The sequence below is a fragment of the Taurulus bubalis genome (assembly GCF_910589615.1).
Source record: "Taurulus bubalis genome assembly, chromosome: 1".
Lineage (NCBI taxonomy): Eukaryota > Metazoa > Chordata > Actinopteri > Perciformes > Cottidae > Taurulus > Taurulus bubalis.
In genome coordinates, this window is record NC_136589.1 from 21,092,131 (window position 1) to 21,113,816 (window position 21,686).

A 21,686-nucleotide genomic window follows, 5' to 3' on the forward strand; every position below is an offset into this window, starting at 1 on the left:
AATCAATGCCTAATCTCAATCACCTCGCAAGACATTCAATGAACTACCTTAACTATTCAATGTCAATGCCTAACCTAAACTATCTTGCAAGAGTTTCGCTAATAGAGGTTTGATGAACTATCCTAATCTCAACCATTCAAAGTCAATGCCTGATCTCGCAAATCGAGGGTTATCTTCTAGACACGACCAACATTAAGATCTCTGGTGAAAACATAAAATTACATAGTTTTCATTCAAATCCAGACATTTGTTTTCAAGATACTTTGTGATGATCACATTTTTCACTGAATGGTGTCTTGAAATGTAGGGTCAGAAGGTTGCTAAAGTGATCTTCTAGGGACCATGACTGTCCATGCCACGAGTTCTGTTCAAAATGTTGTTCAGACGGAGCATTGTCCAAAAGTCAGGCTCTGATAGTGAGAGCCAGTACCAGTCAAACTGTCACTGTGTCCTGTTCAAAATGCTGTGTGTATGAAAAACAAACCCTCGGATGTCCCCAGTGATTTGAATCAGAGTGCAAAGAGACAACTAAAGACTGCCGACATTGGAGAGCTGCACCATTTACACACTACCAACCCAAACAGCGTGACTTCAGGGAATGCTGGGAAGATGGTAGAAGATGGTAACAGTGTGTCTTTAAAATGTTAAATGTCTGCACAAATGAAAGGTTTCCAGGTTTCTTGATTTCTGTCACAAGTGCAATGCCTTTTTTCTAAGGATGGCAAGAGGAGAAAAAAGCACAAAACTAGTCAATGGGATGGCATGAGACTGTAAACCTCTTCACCCTGCTTAACCAAACCAGACCCAGACACACTGAGCTGCTCTAACCTCAGCTGGTCCTTCATTTTGAGTATGACGTCTGAATTCTGTTGCAAGTCATCATAGATAATGTCAAAAACCTTTTGGTTAAAAATATATAGCACTAAACAGAGGATTTGTGTGTAGTAACATATACATGCTATGTACAGACTACAGAAAGAACCAGATGGATGTGTTTACGTAATACACTTCCCCAGCAAATATGGGATATTGGAGCTTTTATTTGCGCTTTTCTCATTAGAAATACCTTTCAATAGCTTATGTTATTTTTTTACATTCATTTTTTTTGTGTGGGGGGGATACATGTAATACCTTGTAGTATCTTGAATGATTTCAACATATTTTTATGCTCATGAACCAACCATACCAGCAGTTTTGCATGTTCTTGCCTTGTCATGTCACAGCCAATCATTTTGAAAGCCAAGCTGCTTTGTTTTAGAAATTTTAATGTACTTTTTCGAGGGTTCCAGAGCATTATGTCAACACTATTGCAATACGGTATACATTATTGCTAATCTTTGTAATCAAGTGAACGTCATCTAGTAATTATTGTCAAAGTTATTGTTGTAAGGTAATGCAGTGCAGACTTTAAAAATCAATCTGTACTTTTACTTACGGTTTCATATTGTGAAGAAATTAATAGAAACAATGGAGGCCTGGAACTGTGAGCAAAATACATTAAAACATCTAGCAATGTACAGCCTGCATCTGAAAATGGTTCTAAAACATGTATAATGTGTATTTAGGAAAAAACGGTAATATGGTTTAGTTTATTCAGGTAATTTTATGTTACAATAGATGTTTATCATGTTTTCAAGTGTCCTGTTTCTTTTAGTTGACCTATTTTTCAAATTGAACACATCAAAGTCCACAGGATTTGTGGAGTCGCCTACTGGTGAATATATGTTATCTAAAGCCTTATGTGGTGCCAGGGGAAGCCGTGTGAAATTGTATTAATTGCCTCATGTTAAGTCAGTTGAGTCAGCGTTGATTGGGCCGAAGACTACACTCGATATCGCTAAAGTATCGACCGAAATAACCCAGTACCAAGTAGTATCAAACCTCTCCAGTCAAACAATACCTGCTATTGGTCCTTGTTGTGCCTGGATATAGACTAACATGACTATTTGTATGGACTTGCTCGCAGCCAATCACTGAAAGCTTTCTTGGATTTCGATTTTTCTTTGCAACAACACAGGACAGCGTTATCAGCGATAACTGCTTGAGAGCGCTGTGCAGTGCGATGGCGGTTAGCTAGCCAGGAGGACACAGTTTCGCATAACGCACTCTAGTAGTATTGGTATCACTTTTAGGGTACAGGTATTTTTATAATTTTATTTCTGAAATGATACCCAGCCCCAAGCATAACATAGGTTTCAGGATGACTAATCTTTCGTAGAACTATAGCAGATAAAGCTATCTGTGTTGGCCTAATTCACCAGCAGAGGTCCTCGCGGGTTTATCTGCCAGCATTCCGGTTGTGAGAAGAGAAAAACTTCAAAAGTTCATGCAATAAATGTACTGTTTGTTTGCAAGACAGTTACGCAAAGGAAACAATGAGTGGACAGCATCATCATGGACTTATTAGAAAGGGGCATTTCTTCTTTGTAGCCTACTCTGTTTAAATGCAGCCTTATATTATTTGGAAGTTTATTTGCAGCGTCTCCCAAATCCAGTGTAGCCTTTGTTTACTCATCACCATCTCATAAACTAACATATACGTACACTGATATACTGTATATGATGTGTACTGATATCTACTGAACATAAAGCTACCTCAGTTTGTTTCATGGACAGAATACCCTCCACCGTGGCAATATATTTTCTTCTGTAACGCAGGCGATACACAGGTCCCTGTTTTTGTAAGGAAGTCAAGAGTGAAAATACAAGTTCCCAAAATGAAATGGAAAAATACGTTAACAAATCTTCAGTGTTCCAAAGTACGGAAGCCCCGAGGGGAAAGTGAGCGCTAAAAGTCTGATCTGAACTTTTTTCTCTCATGTATCTTAAGAAAACATTTGGCCAGGAAGACTTTTGTAAATTTCTTAGTTTTTTTGTTTTAATCTTGTGAACCTGGTGGGGAATTCCTTCATGCCAGGTGGAAAAAAAAGAGTATATAAGTTACTTTTATTCCTCCAGTTAATTGTTTGTTGCCATAAGAGGCTGAAGTGCACAACCACCACCCCATGTTCTAAATAGGACTGCTGCTTTATTAACATCACTTTATAACACACAATGTATGCACTGTGAGTTGAAAGAGCATGGATAAAACTCATCTGGAAGAAAATGTGAATGCTTTTAGTCCTACTTAGCACATGGTATAGTGGTGCACTTCAGCCTCTTGTGGACAAAATGAGTATCACAACAACAAACACTTCCCTCACCGGGCAAAACGTTCTTCTTTTCACAGATGAAAAGTCTAATTATGCAAATTTAGAAATATTATCCTGGAAAAACTTGTTCCTAAGTCATAAAGAAAGGAGATAAATCTGTTTGGATCTGACTTACAAAATTGATCACCAGAATGTTATTTTAACTTCCTCTCAAGGCTTCTGTACCAAAGCTTAACACATGAAAACAGAATGCAGACAAGAGTCAAACTGAAATGGCAAACTGTTGTTTTTTTCTTACTTGAGTTTTAATTATGACTCATTTTCCAGATGCCCATGAAAAAATACTATTTCGATTTTGTTAAAGTGGATTCACTCATTCATTCATTTTTGTTTTAAATTGTTTTAAATCTGTCGATAAGAATTCTCTTTCTGCATTTTAATCAGTCATAAATCATGAACACGCATGTCAGCATTGAACTCCCATGCACAGTTTTTCATGAATCTGGTCCTTGGATTAATATGTCTGTCAGTAAAGCAACGTTCATTGAAAAGAGCCATTTAAGAAGGAGGGCTTTGGTCTGCCTCGAGATTAGTTTAAATTCACTGTTAAAAAGAAAAAGAAAAAAAGAGGCTCTGTCATAGAAAGGTAAATCCCACATCTTCTGGTTGGTGGTGAGTATTCTGTTCACTGCAGGACATGACACATCAACAAAGCCCGTCCCTCACTCTGGTCATAACTCTAAGCTGCTTTCTATGTTTTGTTTGCCTTAAAAAGAATATATTTCTATTTGTGTCTTTATTTCAACCTCATCACCTAAGACATTGTTTGAGTCTGTACTGAAAGCACAGCTTGATTTTGTGGTTAACCCGTGGTGTGTGAGTGTGAGTGAGTGTTTGTGTGTGAGTATGGGGAGGGGATTTGTGTGTGTGTGTGTTCTTTTTACACTATTCAATAATAATGTGTCAGCAGCAGTTACTGTGCTTTTACTAGGACTGAGCCATTGTCCCAGAGGGAGGGTGTATAGACTTTGGTCCGCCATCCTGTCAGATGAACAGCTTTGTGTCCAGCTGAAGGGAACATGGCCGACTGGAAAACATTTCCCATTACATTCCCTTTGTGTCTTAGTCACTGAAGGACAATGTTTCCGTTGATCCTTCTCTGCCTCAGCTTGCTTTAGCTGCACTTCTTCATTTATCTACAAACTAAGTCACAGTAAAGGTTATTTGCAAATTCCTGAACATCTCAATTGATTGTTTCTGGGGCTTGTGCTTGAACTCAGTAACTTTCAGAAGGAACACCAGGGTACAAACATCAGGGACACGATAATACATTCATAATGTGGTATTAAAACATGCACGTTCAAGATATTTATAACAAATAAGTATGATCATAGTATGCCTTAATTTGTGTCATGATCCATTATTTCCCACCTCTGGAATTTTAGATCCTATCCCCACTACTAATCGGCCAGTCTTATGTAGTATCTCAACACGGAAGGTTTTTGCGTGCAGTTAACGTTGTTACACCTGGTTAGCGTTGAGAAGCAGACGCGGTTAGCGTTGTAACGCGTGGTTAGCTTTGTGAAGCAGACACGGTTAACGTTGTTACACCTGGTTAGCGTTTGTTATGTTACTGAAGCTACAGACATAACAACATGTGACTCAGTGATGTCATGTAACAAAACAGCATGTGATATAATGTCATGTCACATGCTGTCCCACATCAAGCACAACACACCAACACATGTCTTTGGTCTCAAGTGTTAATGGTTGGAAGCCATCGAGGGATCATGTCTTTATTGCTGGACTTTTATCAGACAGTTTTCCCATACAGAAGGGGGTTGAGAGCCACAACCTTAGCTACATAGTTTTAGCTTCCTAAACTTTACTAAAGCTTAGGCAGTTCAGAAAACCGTCATGTTCATCATTTTTGTAACGCTCATGTGTCTTTCTGAAAGACTCCAAACAAAGGCAACTTTGTCATTTAGGTATGCCTCCTGTGGACACGTATTGTAAATTATCGTTTCGCTACAAACACTCAACACAGTGCATCTAGTTATTGTGCATAGATGTATATTACAATTCTAATGCCACTGTGATGTCCATATCAAATAAAGTCAAGTCAAGTATGATGACTCATCTGAGGAGACATGTGGCTGTCGACACAGTGGGAATTAGCACTGATCACTCCACTCACACACTAAGCTGTAATGTATCGTGTTTGTATGCCCTCTGTAGCTCTCTGAGACGTGAACAGGCCGTGTTTCTTGTGAGCGTCTCGGCCCCCAGGCTGTCTGTTCACCAGCTGTACTGGATCAAAGCTCTGCTGTAGAGGTCTGGATGCACCAGCCAATCACAAAAGAGAAGTACACTTTTTAACTCTCAGCTCACGGCTGTGTAACCAGAGAAAATTACTATTTAGTTTGGATGGTCAGAACCATCCGTGCAGAAGATCCGTGCACCAGTTAGAGATGAGATAGTTCAGCTTTAGTAGAAGCACAGTAACCAGCAGGGGAATACTGCTAGGATTTCAGTCACACTTGTATAATCATTCTGTACAGATGTTTAGAGAGATGGTTGAACATGGATACCACAGATAGTGAACTGATCAACTTAAAAGCTTATCTGTAAATAAATGTATGCAAAGTGTACACGCTAAAAAAGAACATTCCTCTCTTTTTGAGTTCTGACTGTGAAGGGTGTCTTTAGAGGTTTGATGCCACCATGATGGCTGTAACTATGACGATTTACTACAGAGAAAAAAATGATAAATGTGGTGTATGTGGTGTATTTAAAAAAGATACAAATGTTTAAGACAAAAAAAATGGTCTTTTCAGTAAGTTGCATTGTGTGATGAAAGTCTGAAGTGCTTCTTTCAATGGGGAAAAAGTACATTTTATTCAAAAAATAAACCGAGTGATAAACATGATCAAAATTGCATTTTTGTATATATGGGATTTTTGTAAATTTTTATTTAAATCTAATGCAACACAAACTACCAAAATTAATTTAATAAAGTACACTGTGGTAATTTTTCTGGCCTCAAGATTTTTCATTTGTTCTTGCATTTATTCTGTGAGGTTGAAGTTAGAATTATTTATTTATCTTTGCATTCTTATTTTTGAGGAGTGACACTTACCTTGCAACAAATTAAGTTCAGTGTGTCGTAACATAGTTATATTTCCATCCAAATTTAAAAAATAACAACATTTCATTCTCTTAGAATTATGAACGATATTGCACTGCAATAACCCTCCAGATGTTAAGACCAGAGGTTAGCCAGCTACCCCAGGGCCAAACTTCGTTCACAGTTTGCAGAAGGCTTCATCACTTGTGCAGAGGATACAGAATCCTACAACAAGGAACAGATATTTTGAAAAGTGTGACAAAATGGTGAGAAGTTGGTATATCAAATATAAATAGTTGGCTGATCCCAGCTGACATTGGGTGAAGGCATGGTCCACCCTGGACAGGTCTCCAGACTACGGCTGACACATAGAGGGACGACCATTCACACACACAATTTAGAGTCATCAACTGACATAATCTGTGTCTCTGGACTGTGGGAGGAAGCCGGGAACACTGAGAACACACTGACACGGGTAGAACATGCAGTGATGCTGTTTTTTAAAAATATATTTAAAATATATATATATGTATATATATGTATATACATATATCTTCAGTGTCTTGCTCAAAGACACTTCAACATGAAACTATGGAGAACAGGGATGAACCGCTACCTTGTGGTTTCAGGACGAACACCCTCCATGAACATGATAACTTTACATATTACAAAAGTAAAAAGTACACGGACATAAAACGTCATTAATAAATATATGGCGAAATGCCTGTACTTTCATGTAAATGTTTACGTTACGGCGTTAACAGGTTACGCTGCGCATGCGCGACTCGACGATTCTTGGCGTTTTGCTAAAAGCCTCCGTGAAATCATCTTTTCTGCTCTTGCGTCTCTCAAAACAGAATATAGATGTAAGCTCAACATTGAGCATGAATTGAGAGCGGCCGTATCAAAATATTTGTAGAGGAAAGCAGCTCACTGCAGCCACTAATACTGATACAACGTGATGCTCACACATCTGCACTCATTTTTGTTTTGCACAGGTTGAACATTATTGTTATTATCTTGAAAATATAATCAGTGCAAAACAGGTTATTTGCACAGATAGAACTTTATTTGCAATGTTCTAACAAAGTGATTGCACATATTAATAGTTTTTGTCTGATGGAGCGAATCTGGTTTACTTGATATAGATTGCAATTTTCTTTATTCTGACAGAAAAAGTTTGAGAACCACTGCACTAATGTATGTTATTCTGCATTGAATACTTTTACTATATGTTGATGCTAATATGTTCGACCTCTACTTGTAAGTGTTTTTAAACTGTAGTATTGCTACTTAAAGTTACTACAAGGAACTTTCATGGCCACAAATATCTGTCTCTGAGCACAAGAGTCCCTTTAGAAAACCTCTCATTTTACTGCAGCAGAGGCCAGAGGGGAGAGCTGGGCTCTGCTGGAGTCTGAGCTGAAGGAGTTTCTGGTGAACCTGCATGATTTCATCTGACTTTGTGCGGAATCCGACCTGGAGGCATTAAGAACAACTAAAGAAATACACATCTTAATAAAAATAGATTTATTAACAGGTTGAAGTGTATCTCCATATTTAAAAGTGCAACATTTATTTATTGACATCATTTAAAAGACAAATGTTAGATCATCTCAAAATTAACAACATAAATATGGAAAAAGGCATCCGGTTCACAGAAGGACAGCATCCAGTTAGACATCAATCAAAAGCACACTTGGTCTCACAAAGGCTTCTTTAGAAGATTAAAGAAAAGAAAAATCTGAGTTGACAGTGATACTTTGACAACTACGTGCGCAAAAAAACCTATTTGTTGAATCACAATATTTACATACTCATGCATGCACACAATAAAGTGATCGATCAGTATTTGTACAGATATGATAAATACTACAGTGAGAAGAAGTCTTGTGAGGGCACGGCGAAGGTTTGTACGAGCATCACGACGGGCCGTCTTTCTGGCCGTGAGAGCGCACATACGAACACACACGCAGCCCTACACATACAGAAACCAGACCCGAGGGTAACATCAGTTTGCTTGCAGTGATCGTTCAGTTTATTCTCTCAAATTCAGCTCAAGACTCTTTTGCAGATCATCAGTTCTATTTAAAAAGGGAAACTTCAGTATTTTTCAGCCCCATTTTTCTCATGAGTTTGTGTCTTTGTGACTAACAGGAACAAGAGGTTTCTAAATTGATCCAGTATTGAGGAACAATGCTGAAGGCACTCCAGATACGCAGATGCATACTTTTCATGCTAAGCGAAGTGATGCCTTGAGGTCGGAGGGACAGCACACATTGTTTTACATTTTTCATATTGGTTGCCTGTTTAAAAAAATAAAAATCCATTTAAAAATAATTGTACGCCTTTATGACCTCAAGAGTTATTCCAAAGTGAAACCCATCTGGTAAGAGAGCTTTGGGCTCTCATATCTGAGCTCTTTGAACTGCCTGACAGAGAATATAAAGGACTAAAATTGCTTCATCTATTTTGTCATTTTCAATAATTGTTTTTTATTTTGAATACACTTTACATCTCAGCATATTCAGTTTTGTGTGCGCATAATTCTCCCTCTTTTACTAAATATAGCTCTGGTCTAGCCAAACTAATGACCTCTCACCAGCTCACCATCGCATCTCTTTGGCATTTTCAGAAGTATAGCACATGGGGTCCACTGCTAACTGTAGGTGTACAACTAATGATCCATTTCATCACTGATTAATCAATAGATGTTTTCTTTCAATTAATCAATTCCTTGTTTAAGTTGTAAAATATAAAACATAAAATAGTGTAAAATGCATATTATAAGTTCCTGTCTTCATACGTCTTGTTTTGCCCAATGTCACACTTATAAAACAGAGAAAAGCATCAAATCCTCACAGGGACTGAATGCCTCAGAGTTAATCAACTAACGGTTTCAGAACAATTCCATTGAGCAACGCACTGGTTCCATCTCTGGAGTTGGCCTACAAAAATACATCATTCCTGCAGCACTGTAATGGAAGCGACAGCATGAAATGGTCTGACAAGGGAACTCAAGAGACCTCACAGACTGGAGTCTGGATTTACACCAGCACATTCAAAGAAACACTCGCTCAGTTAACAGTGGACGGTTCATTTACAATAAAATGAGAAATAATCATACGATGAGTTATCTTCCATATACATCTGGGATTCTATTGGAAATAATCACAACTATTTGTGCAAAACAGAATAGTTACAGAAGCCCTGAGAGGCAAATGAGAAAGAATCTGGTGATCCATTTTGTAAGTTTAATATAGTTTTCTATGTTTCAAAAGGGTTTTGCCAGAATCATTACTCTTAGTTTCTTTTTTTTTTTTTATCATCTGTGAAAACTGGTATTGTTTGTAATATCAATTTTGGTCTCAAGAAGCCAAGGTTCACGACATGTTTTTCTTCCAGCTTCTCCATGCACTAACCACAAAGTACATGTATTATGTGGAAGAAAAAAACTCACAAATTTTGCCCTGCAAAACTTATTTTTCCACAGAACAAAACTTTACGTCCCACCATTTTCACAGATTAAAAAAAAGATTAAGGAATTTAATTTTTCTGTTTCAAAGAGTGAATGTAATGAGGAATCTTAGACTTGCATTCTCTCTACTGAGCATCAGGGGGCGACCCCTCTGGTTGTATAGAGGTTTATGAGAAAATGACTCTACTTCTCTCTTGATTTATTCTCTCAGTAAACATTGTAAATATGAGTTTATGTTAATTTTATAAATTATGATGCATTTGAGTTAAATAGACATAAAGCAGGGGATGCTTTAGGGCGGGGCTTCAAGGTGATTGACAGGACGCCGCCACAGCATTTTTACCATCTGGGAGTTATCTGTGTTTTTGTCAGTTTGACAGTTAATTGTAACATTTTGGTTGCCTAAAAATGACATATTCAGTGTTTGGTGTACTAAGCTTCACCCACTCCTGTCACGTCTGGTTGCAAAAAGACAAGTTGGCAACGGCCAAAATACAAAATTTGAGGCTTCAAAACTGTGGTGGACAAACCAATGTGTGTGGTCACAGTGACTATGTCCACTTATATACAGTCTATGTCATAAACACAGTCGAGAAAACTATCAGACTGTGAGAGAATGGATCCTAGGATTCTTTTCCTCACTCTGAGGGCTTCTGTACAAAATAATAGGAACATCTTACAATATGATGTAATTTTATATATATATACATAACCTTCAGCTTCTTTAGGTAACGCTTTATTCGCTTCATTGATTTCCTGGAACTTGTGTGAGTAAGTAGTATGTACCTATTGAATGACGAGCTTAAGGTGTAAGGTGCTCAGTTGAGTGTTTATATGTCAGCTGGAAGAGTGTAGTTCATTATAAGCCACTATTAATGGGGCGACAGAGGCTCAGTGGTTAGCATACCCGTCTTTCAATCAGAGGGTCTGTGGTTCGAACCCCGGCCCTGCTTGTCCATGTCGTTGTCCTTGAGCAAGACACTTAACCCCTAATTGCTCCCTATTGCTGTGTCTACGGTGTATAGAGCAAACATGCAGCAAAATTATTGTTCACACGTACATATATACACTTAGTTTTGTCCAATTTCTATTAAATTAGAGGTATTATAGAAGGGCTAATAAGATACATGATCCTGTAACCTCCATTTCTGATTCAAGGTAGTGACAACAGGGGAATCTCCACGCTGCTAGACCACAATGTCACACTAAGTTCACTTTGTGTTTGGTGTGAACACACCATAACCACTGAAGATGGCATTACCTAATTTATTGACTAACCAAGGTTAAGAATCTCTTGCTGACATTAACGTACTTATATCACAGTTTTCAAAAAAGAAATTGCCTGAATCCCATTTTCAGTCATGAGGTCCATGTACTATCTGACCATACAGTAATTAATTACGAGTTGCCCTCAACATTATCACCATACATTATCACCATACAGTAATTAATTACGAGTCAGGACTCAACATTATCAATTAAGATATACAACTAATTAGATATTGATAATGTTGAGTCCAACATCTTAACTTCAGGAAGTCGAACAGATTCTTCAGATGGAAAAGGCAGTCAATGTAAGCAAGAAAACGTATCAGAAACAAAAATGCATACGTGGAACCTCAGCAGCTGCAGCCGGTGGTGTTTGGAAGCAGTGATGAAAGTTGTGCAAATATTCCAACACGTTCCACCAAACCTGTGCACACTGCAGCCATCTGAGCCAATGTGACGTGTTGCTTTGGTCACACACGGGACAGTTTGTTGTACTGCTTATGTTACTGGTCTTTGTGTTTGGTGTGAAATCTCTCCAACAAGGCTCTCAGAATGTTCCCTGGGATCTGCTGGTGCTGGTCTATCAGAGCCTGAACTCCCTGCTGCACCTGCAGAGCAACAGCACTGTGGATGAATGGTTGGTGTTCACCGTATTACAAACATCCTGCAAGACACCACAAAGTGGTGATATAGGCCCTGTGCCTGGTTAATAGATAATTAAATAAATACATGCAAGTTTGTTTACATAATGCCGCAAAAAGTCACCTCAGAAATTAATTATCTAATGATATAGTTCCTCAGGATGGCATTGCACTGGCATCCACCACCACCGTAAAGAATCTCAGAGTTATCTGTGATCAGGATTTGTCCTTTAACTCCCGTCTTTTTTCACCTCCGTGGCATTTAAAAAAAAATAAAAAATCAGGCACATTTTGTCTCAAAGCGATGCTTCACATTGATTCACACATTTATTACTTCTACACTGGATTACTGTAACTCCTTATTATCAGGCTGCTCTGGTAAATCTCTCCAGTTGATCCAGAATGCTGCAGCTGGTGTACTAACGAGGACGCGGAAGAGAGATCTCATTACTCCTGTGTTGGCTGCTCTCCAATGGCTTGCTGTAAGATCAATAATCACATTTAAAGTCCTTCTCCTTACCTACAAAGCCTTAACTGGTGATGCACCATCATATCTTAAAGAGCTTATAGTCCCATATTACCCCACTAGAGAGCTGCGCTCACTGAATGCAGGGTTACTTGTCGTTCCTAGAGTCTTAACAAGTAGAATGGGAGCCAGAGCCTTCAGTTATCAAGGTCCTCTTCTGTGGAACCAGCTTCCACTTTCAGTCCGGGGGGCAGACACTGTCACCTCATTTAAGAGTAGACTTAAGACTTTCCTCTTTGAGAGTGCTTATAGTTAGGGCTGTTTCAGGTTTAAAGTTAGGGCTGGCTCAGGTCTGGCTCAGGTTTGCCCTGGTCCAGCCCCTAGATATGCTGCTATAGGCCTAGACTGCTGTGGGACATCTTAGGATACACTGAGCTCCTCTTCTCCTTCTCCTTCTGGATGAATTAATGTCTCTTTAATGCACCTTACTAACTCTACTTGCTTCCTGTGCCTCTGTGCTTCCTCGCCTCAAGTTTCCATGGATCGTGGTTTTATCTGGAGCCGATCCTGCTTCCTGGGTCCTGCCTCCTGCCCTGCTGATGCCCCCCCCCCCTCTATCTCCTTCTGCTGACATGGATTGTGGGCCACGCCTCCTACTGATTATAAAAAAAAAAAAAAAAAACTGTCCTCTTCCTAAAACTGCTGAAAAAAATGTCACTATATATTGAAAGTTCCTGTCACTTTAACCCAGTTACATTTTCTTCAGATTCTTAAGCCTTTAAATTATAAATGTTTTGACAGTGTGGGGTATGTTAATAATTACCAACAACATTGATTCAAATACATTGCATCAAACACAGCCCTGCTCCATAGTTTAGCAGCAATGCCCCAAGTGGAGACGAGGAAATTAGCAGGAAAACTCTTGTGGAAAAAAAGTCCTCGTCCATTGCCTATCTGAAGCCAGTTGAGCAGTGTATTCCAGACATTCCTCTCCACAGCAACGTTTTCCAGCTCCTCCTGGGAAACCCTGACGCATTCTCAGGCTAGAAGAGATGTATAATCCCTCCAGCGTGTTCTCGGAGCTTCTCAGTTGGATGTGCCGGAAAACCTCTAAACGTAGGAGTCCAGGAGGCATCCTGATCAGATACCCGAAACACTCCATCTGGCCCCTTTTGACATAATGGAGCAGCGGTTCTACTCCAAACTCCTCACCCAATCTCTAAGGTTGAGCCCAGCCACCCTACGAAGGAAGCCCATTTGGCCGCTACCTGTGATCTCATTCTTTTGTTAACTACCCAAAGCTTATCAGTGTGGTTGAGGGTATGGACAGTTTACTGGGATCCGTAGATGGACCGATAAATTAAGAGCTTTGCCCGCCGGCTCAGCTCCCTCTACACCACATTAGTTCACAACGCCTGCAGCACTGCTGACACAGCCCCAAACCACCTGTCCATCTCACGCTCCATTTGACCCTCACTCATGAACAAGACCCCGAGATACTTGAACTCCCTCGCTCAGGGCAGCGACTCACTCCCAACCCGGAGGGTGCAATCCACCGTTTTACGGCTCATTCCGACCGCTTCACACTGCAAACTCCCCCAGTGCATGCTGAAGATCACTTTCTGAAGGAGCCAACAGAACCCAGTGGCGGGCCATTAGGGCCTGCTAAGCCTTCCCTGCTGGCCTAAACAGAATCACAAAGTTATTTTTTAATTACATTTTTTTTATAATTAAAAGTTATATATATATTTTATAATGTAATTGTTTTTCACAAATACACTACATGTATTATAATATTTTTTCCCTATTAGCTTATTTTCTCATTTGTCTTTCTCTTGTCTGTTCCTCCTGCTTTGTCTGTCTGCTTCTGGCCAGCGCGCTGGTGCAGCTTGACGCTGCTTAAGCACTCTGCTTAACTTAACGCTCTGCTTAACTTAACGCTCTGCTTAACGCTCTTGTCCAATCACATTTCACCTCTGTTTCTCTCTATGGTAGAGAAGTGCGGCGAACAGCTGGCACAGATAGAAAATCCACGGCCCGCCACTAACAGAACCACATCATCTCCAAAGAGCAGAGTCGCAATTCTGAGGTCCCAAAATCAGACAACTTCCTCCCCTCGGCATCTCGATAGGTATTGGACGATTAATGAGTTATCGGCTTTTTTATTCCTCCAAACTATCGTTATTACAATCAACCTTTAAAAATCCACTAACATTCTGTTGACAGCTTAATCTAATCGTGAGGCCAGTGAAAATCCACACCTCTAGTTTATGGGGACTCGAAGCACATTTTCAAAAAACTGTGATGGTCAATGGTCACACGATTTGAGAAGAAAAGGGATGGGAAAAAGAATAAATACTGACTTTCTCTGCCAGCTCTGCAGCGTTTAGGTTGGGGTCGTACGGGATGGGGTCACCAAGGAAGGTCCGAAACTTCACAGGGAATCCACCATAAACAGGAGCGAAAGGGAGGCGAAACCTCTCATACAGCCAGCGGAAAAATCCTGAAAAGAAAGACAGAAAGCATGTTACATGAAGAAATATAAACTGAAGATTTAGATGAACAAATGTAACCCATTTGTTAAAAAAAACAGGTAAACAGATAAAACCGGTTAGCATCATCTTTCATATAATTTTGTCAGGTCAGCACACAGCCCTTGCTACCACACTATCACGAGGACAAGTCTGGTAATATTCTATATTACACACATTGTATCTACCAACAAGTATTGTGTGTGTATCAAATGAGCTCCATTGTTGTCCAAAAGCTATTGCCAACCCTGCAATGAGCCACACTGTTGCACTAGGTGACATGTTCCGTCATTACCATGAACACAGACTGTAGTTTATTTGGATTCAATCCCACACACACCTTCCTGCTACCACATAAAGAGAGATAACATCCCCATTTCCATTTGTCACCACACACTCCATACAGCTGGATACAACATGGGGATGGAATGTTAGGTGCTGTGTCTTCCTGACTGTATAACAATAAAGTACGTCCTTCATCTTGTGAACTTCAAGATGTGTGTCCATCACTGACTCCGTCAGCTTGGTGGAGCTATCTTTGTGATTTAAAGTTGCATTTACACTTACTGAGTGTTCCCAGAGATCTGAAGCCTTCTCGCAAATTTTGAGTAAACATTGGAATTACTGGCTGGAAGACAGGGAGATTAAGAGAGAGAGAAGATTAGAGAGGAGGGCAGCATTCACATGTCGGAGACTGAAACAGCCAATACTTGTTTGTATTTGCAGTGGGTAATTATGCCATCAGCTATCTAAACAATTAAATTAAACAATATTTTTCCATATTGATCATTTTTTATTGAATGTGCAACGTGGCCAGAATTTAAGTTTAAAACACAGTGACGCTGGATTTCAGAACGCACCACTTGAGAGTCGATGGCGACCTGGGCGAAGCCTTTGCGTTTGCCCCAGAGAAGAGGGTAGGTCTCATCACTGAACAGAGCCTCCCGCACTCCACCTGGAGAAATCCCCAACAGGTGGCCACTCCTCAGAGCCCGCACACACTCCTCCTGAGGACCGTGGATCACACTGAACACCTCCAACAGTAGCTTGAAACCTGGAGGAGCGGGACAGGATGATAAAGGTGAGGATACATTGGAATAAGAAAGAGCTGAGGGGAAGATTTAAAAAAAATAGAATAAATACATAAACCAAAATGTTTTTCATGAGTCACCTAAAATTCACAACATCACATATTGGGGGTTGAAAAAGAACTGAAAGTTAGTTTGAAATATGTCGTCACATACTGCTTGTAGAATTTTCCTGAGGGCTAATGCCAGAGTAAGACTAGAGAACGACGGTCTCTGGGGATGGTCACGTGTCGGAGGAGGCGAGCCCACTGGAGCTTGGTGGTGTGTGATGTACAGAGGTGAACAGAAGGGTGCCAGAAACAGACTGCACCGCGCCACCTGACTGCTCCAACAACAAATGCTTCTGTGCAGCTCAAGGCATTCACATTGACTGAACTGTGAAGGTGGGCTCTTCATCGTCAAATGCACAACAATTACAGAGGAGCTGTTGTTGACAATGAGTCTTAGATCTCAGGCTCCCTAAAACAATGCTTATTAAATATGTGTAAAAAGATAAATCACTCAAGTATAAACAAAGAATCTAAGTCATAAGACATTCCCAGTCAGTGGAGAAAAGGGTGAGTAGCACATCCAGTAATGTCATGTGTAATGTGGGTGCAGAGGGTGACATCACACCCACGGGTAAATCCCATCAATGGAAGGGTCCTGAGCAGTGTTCCCTTTAAGCTTAGTGTGTGCGCGGCCGCGCAGGCCAGTCGAAGTGGCCGCGCAATAGATTTTTCAGACCGCGCAAACGATTTTTTTTCAGGGGTTAAAAATCTTTTTTGCGCCAGTGTTTCTGAGATAGGAGTGAGCCATCTCCACAATAATAAGATCTTTGATGTGTCGAGTCTTCTTGACCAATCAGCGTCCCGTTTCTCGACATGCGCTCTCTGTACCTCTGCTAGCGCTCTGCCTCCGTTAGCACCCCCCACCCCCGCTGTCCTCCTCCGGGCGCCAGGAGTGAAGCTCGCCCAGAGCGCCACATGAGCTCGGGCCGGCGCTGTTTAGGCTCCTCTTGGCGGCCCTGCTCCAGCAGTTATAGGCTACCATGGCGAAAAGAAAGGCAGAGCAGGTGCCCCAGAAAAAGGTCTGCCTAACGTTCAAACATGAGTGGCTAGATGAAATAGTCCAAACTGACACAGGTAGGATGACACTTTCAGACATATTTAAATATGAAGAATATGAAGTTATTAAATTGTTTATATAGGCTACCTTTAGGAAAAAGACACCATGTCAATTTAATAGGCCTATAATTATTGTTAAGCACTGCATTAGCATTTTTCTTTCAATGAAGTTCCACTTAAATGTTGTACCTGCTGAGAAATGACTAAACACCTTTGATACTTTTATTTTTTTATATATATCGTTATCAGTCATAACCAGTGAACCAGTCATAACCTCCCCTTATTGAAATTCAACAAAGATCCTTTAAGTTCAACTAAACTGACTGGTAAAACACCATCATTAAAATGTTCCCAAAGTCCAGCCATTATAAAGGATATTGAATAAATATCAACCTTGTATACATATTGATGCATTTGCTGTCATCTCTTTGAATCCCCTATAGCTAACGCAGGCTTGTGGTCATTTTCGGCAGGTCGCGTGGTTGCGAATTGCTCACAGTGCTGAAATGTGCGCTCAGAAAAAAAAAACATTTGCTCAGTGCTGAAAAAAATTAGAGGGAACATTGCTCCTGAGTGCTCAGTGCTCCTATTGGTTGTGGACGAACTGTTTAGGTTGGTTTACCAAAGGTCTTAGGTTCACAAAAGCAGTGGAATATATGAATACAATGGTAGATATATATAAATAAATGTCTAATACCAATTTTTTTATTATTGTTTTTTGAGTAGAAGTGTTGTCTGTCACTACTTTCATCAAAATGAACACACACACACACACACACACACACACACACACACACACACACACACACACACACACACACACACACAGTTATTACAACTTCAACTAACCTTGTGCCTCTTCCGCGAAGTGCTAATTGGTGGTGTTTGCATTCGTGAGTGAGTACCTGGGACTTTGAAGAGGAAGTGGTCAGCTACAGAGTGGCAGGGCCGGCCCTTCTGGATGATAACATTGGCAAGAAAGTAATAGTAGTCTATGGGAATGGCTCCATGATAGTAAACTATCAGTGCTGGTCCTTTGTCAGGGATCTTCTCCATGCCATGGATCTCATAACCTGGAACATAGAGTACATGAGGCATACATGTTATTCCTATTATTCCTGTTATTATGGAATTAATCTGCAGAGGCTCTGGATCAAAATCAGACCAACAATTATATGGATGACAGTTTTTGAGCAACGACAAAGGCCAACATGTAGCCTACAAAGAACAAGCTATTTTTCCTGAAAGGCCTTTTGCTACTGAAGCAGTCGTTGATTACAAGTGTCGTAGACCGGCTGGTTAAGAGAAGGCAGTAGTCAATGACAGTATAAAACAAGCAAAACATTTTTTTTTAAGTGTGAATCATGTTAACCACGAGAGGTCATTGAGCGTAGAGTCAAATATTAGCACAACAAATATTAGGCTGATGGATCCAGTAGTATGGGCGACTAGCTGTGGACAGACAGACAGACACACGTGAACTCACACACAACTGAATGCATAATCTCCCCACAGCTGACAAGTGCATTGTTTTTGACGGTGTGTTTGATTATCAGCTAACGGAAGCGCCGCTATGTGGCCAAAGACATAATTATTGGGCATCGACATCTCTTTTACACGTGCACTGTTGAAAAAATACACTTCAACCCTAGAACAGTGAGACGGAGCTGAGGCTTGCACACAGCTAGTTCAGATATCTGCATTAAAGCTGTTGTGTGAGATGTGCGAGTGAAAAGCACGATACGGTCTATATATTTATTAAGGTAAGTTATTTTTTATGGGCTATCGCTCAAATTATTGCAGTTTTTGTTTCATTAAACTGTTTTGTTTTTTTAAAGTGTGACTTTTGTCTTCATCTTCCATGAGACAATAATAATAGTAAAGTACACTACAAGTAAATAATGGAGTTTGAAGAAAGTATTTTTGTTGTCTTCATCATGTCGTGCCCCTCCCCTGAAGCTTCAAAGACCTTAAAAATGGTCTTCAGGACAGCAAGTTTTTTTTTGCCCTAGGGACAAAGGGACGAAGCAAAGTCATGACCCGTCCATAAACTGCTCCAACGTATCCATATAATATCTAGCAAGCGCACAAAATATAGAAATCCTAAAGTTTTATTTTAATTTTTTCATAAATACATATCTATGTATAACCTGTTTAGATTAATACAAAAACAATAATTCAAAATAAAGCATACAAAAATATAAGAATATTGAGCTCAGAGAGAGAAACAGGAAGAAGAAGCCACAAGTAAATACACATTAGAGGTTTGTTAACTGTGAAAAACAAGATGAAATACTACACTGATAAACACAAACATTCATAAGAAATGCTATCTGTTGGGACAGAATCAAAAGGATGACAAACATCTTCAATAAAGGAAGCCCATGGCGTCTTACCATGCCATATGGCTCCATGTCCGTCCCACAGAGTAGCCAGAGTCTTCCTGGCTCCGTCCCACAGGTTGTTGCAGTAAGCCTCCCTCAGCTGATTCTTCCTCTGTTAGAAGAAGACATCAGAAAAGACATGAGCTGAGGACAGTAGCAAGAGATTATTACCAACCTGGGCCCTGTTTCAGATAGCAGGTTTGACAAGCTAGCCTCGCCCTACTCTAAACTCTGAGTTGATTAACCCTGAGTTTTCAGTTTATTTATTTATTTATATATATATATATATATATATATATATATATATATATATATTAATTAGAGATATGAATGCATTTAAATGTAAAATACACTTTCAATTTACATCCTGCACTGCACCATGATCCAGCTCAATCAGAAATAGGGATAGGGATGTTGTGTTATCCATTGTGACTGGATGTCAAGGTCAAATAACAGATCCGGTCAGGCTAACAGGACCTGGTTTCTCTTCGTATATACCCCTCTCATACATTACATTGCAAACACATATCGATGGCCAAAGTGAAAAACTTCCTATCTACCTTTGTGTATTTTTCTTTTTGTATTTTGTATTATGTATTGGGTATCCTTAACAAATAGCATTCTGCAAGAAAACAACACGTTTTTTTTGTATTCTGAAAAAAGGAAATTGCTCTTCGGCCATCGATATATTAAATGTAACTTTCGACACAGGGCCAGAACTGATAACATCACATTGCATTCTTCAAAAATGAGACCAACATGTAAAGAGTGCATGTCCCTGCTGTTCACACTTGTTTTGCCATTTTGTAAAATGACATGTTGACACATTCGGTCTGACCATGTCAGGTTAGGAACCATTTATTTATACCTCAAAACCAAGGGCGGCATTATGAATGGTTTCTCGGTGCTGGCAACGTTTGGTGAATGACATGAACTGCTGTAAAGCGTTTGCATACCTTGTAGACATGAAGGAAGAGTATGGAGAGGTAAAGGAGGATAACAATGAGGAAGGGCAAGATGAAGACGATGGCCAGAGGGGTGAAGACCCACACCAAGTACTCCAGAACACTCAGGTAGTCCTCTAGCTGGCCGAGGCCGGCCCATTCCTCACACGCATGGAACACACACACCTGTGGACCGACACAGAGGGTCAACACGTCGGTCCAGACTGACACGTCTCACCAGCTATTAGACGGATTCCTGAGAATTTTTATGCACACATTCATGTCCATACGGAACACATCTGAGCTTACGGGGTAAATCCGTACGAACAGATTCGTATAAACCCTGCTTTCTGTCCATAAAAAACACCACAATAGTTGTAATAAAAGGGCACCGACATCTTCACTAATTTCAACCAGCGATTTTGGTTATATTCTTGATTGTATGAATGTCAAATAGAAATGTTTTGGTATCGTTAGAAAGACAAACCTGTCTTTCATCTGAACCCATTTCTGTTAGACCAACCTTTTTGAGACTGACAGCTTCCTAAAGGATAGAGGCTCTTATGTAAGGTTTCATCTTTGATTATAACTTTCACAAATAACAAATTTGCTCAGTTTAACATGCACACAGAACAAAAAAAGCTATAAAAGAACAATGACTTTATGCAATATCTTTAAAGCGTTTATGTGATGTATTTACTCGCGTTTCTTATTGCTTTATCTGTATGTGATTGAGTCTACGTTTTAAAAAAAATATTATATATGTATTCAGACAATTTGAAATAAACGGGGGGAGCATCCAATTCCTTAAAAATGAAACAAATATTGTCTGGAGGGTGGCAGTTGCAAGTCCATGTCGGACCATGTTGGTGGCTGAGGAGGTGGCGGTTCATGTCCTGGGCACCGCCGGGGGGTCCTTTGAGTTGAACCCCGAATTGCTTGGAGCACAGATTATGTGGCAGCCCTGTCACTCATGGTGTCTCTCCAATGAGTGTGTGTGTGTGTGAGTATGTGTGTTAAACTAACAGAGCAGAAAACCAATTAGAATTTCCCCAAGAGGGATCAACAATAAAGTACGTCTTTCTTTTCTTCTTATGAACAGCAAATGTGTGCAAACACTAAATGGACAGGGTTCATACCAGGAAGGAGACGGTGTCCTCTGCTCCCATCAGACAGGACTGGTTCCCACTGTCCGACATCCTGCTCTGCGGTCAGCCTCAAGGGGAAGGATCCCACTGCATGGAAAGCATCTGCTGACACATAGGTAACTAAAGGAGAGGAGAGGAGCACACCAGTCACGGAGGTCAATCGTGATACTGCATTTAATATAGGCTGTGGTCAGCTGTCTGTGTGAGGGGAGTTCATGTACATCTGAGGGGGTTTTGTTGTTTGTCAATGACGTTTTATTGAACGTGCCTTTTGTGAAAAAAGAAGGTATTTGAATGGCACGATAGTCACGAGTCACGACACCAAGCCCTGTTTGTGGCACTGAATCCAATG

At 40.1% G+C, this 21,686-nt stretch overlaps 1 protein-coding gene across 1 annotated transcript; it reads right to left on the bottom strand.

The window, feature by feature from the left end:
* Nucleotides 1-11,529: 11,529 nt before the first annotated feature.
* tmem68 (transmembrane protein 68) lies at nt 11,530-21,385 on the bottom strand (the record flags this gene model as incomplete). Its single annotated transcript, XM_079217947.1, has 8 exons — nt 11,530-11,634; nt 14,497-14,636; nt 15,232-15,292; nt 15,525-15,718; nt 17,764-17,931; nt 19,255-19,354; nt 20,199-20,372; nt 21,326-21,385. 8 exons carry the CDS (start codon nt 21,383-21,385, stop codon nt 11,530-11,532), a joined length of 1,002 nt encoding a protein of 333 aa, XP_079074073.1.
* Nucleotides 21,386-21,686: the final 301 nt, after the last annotated feature.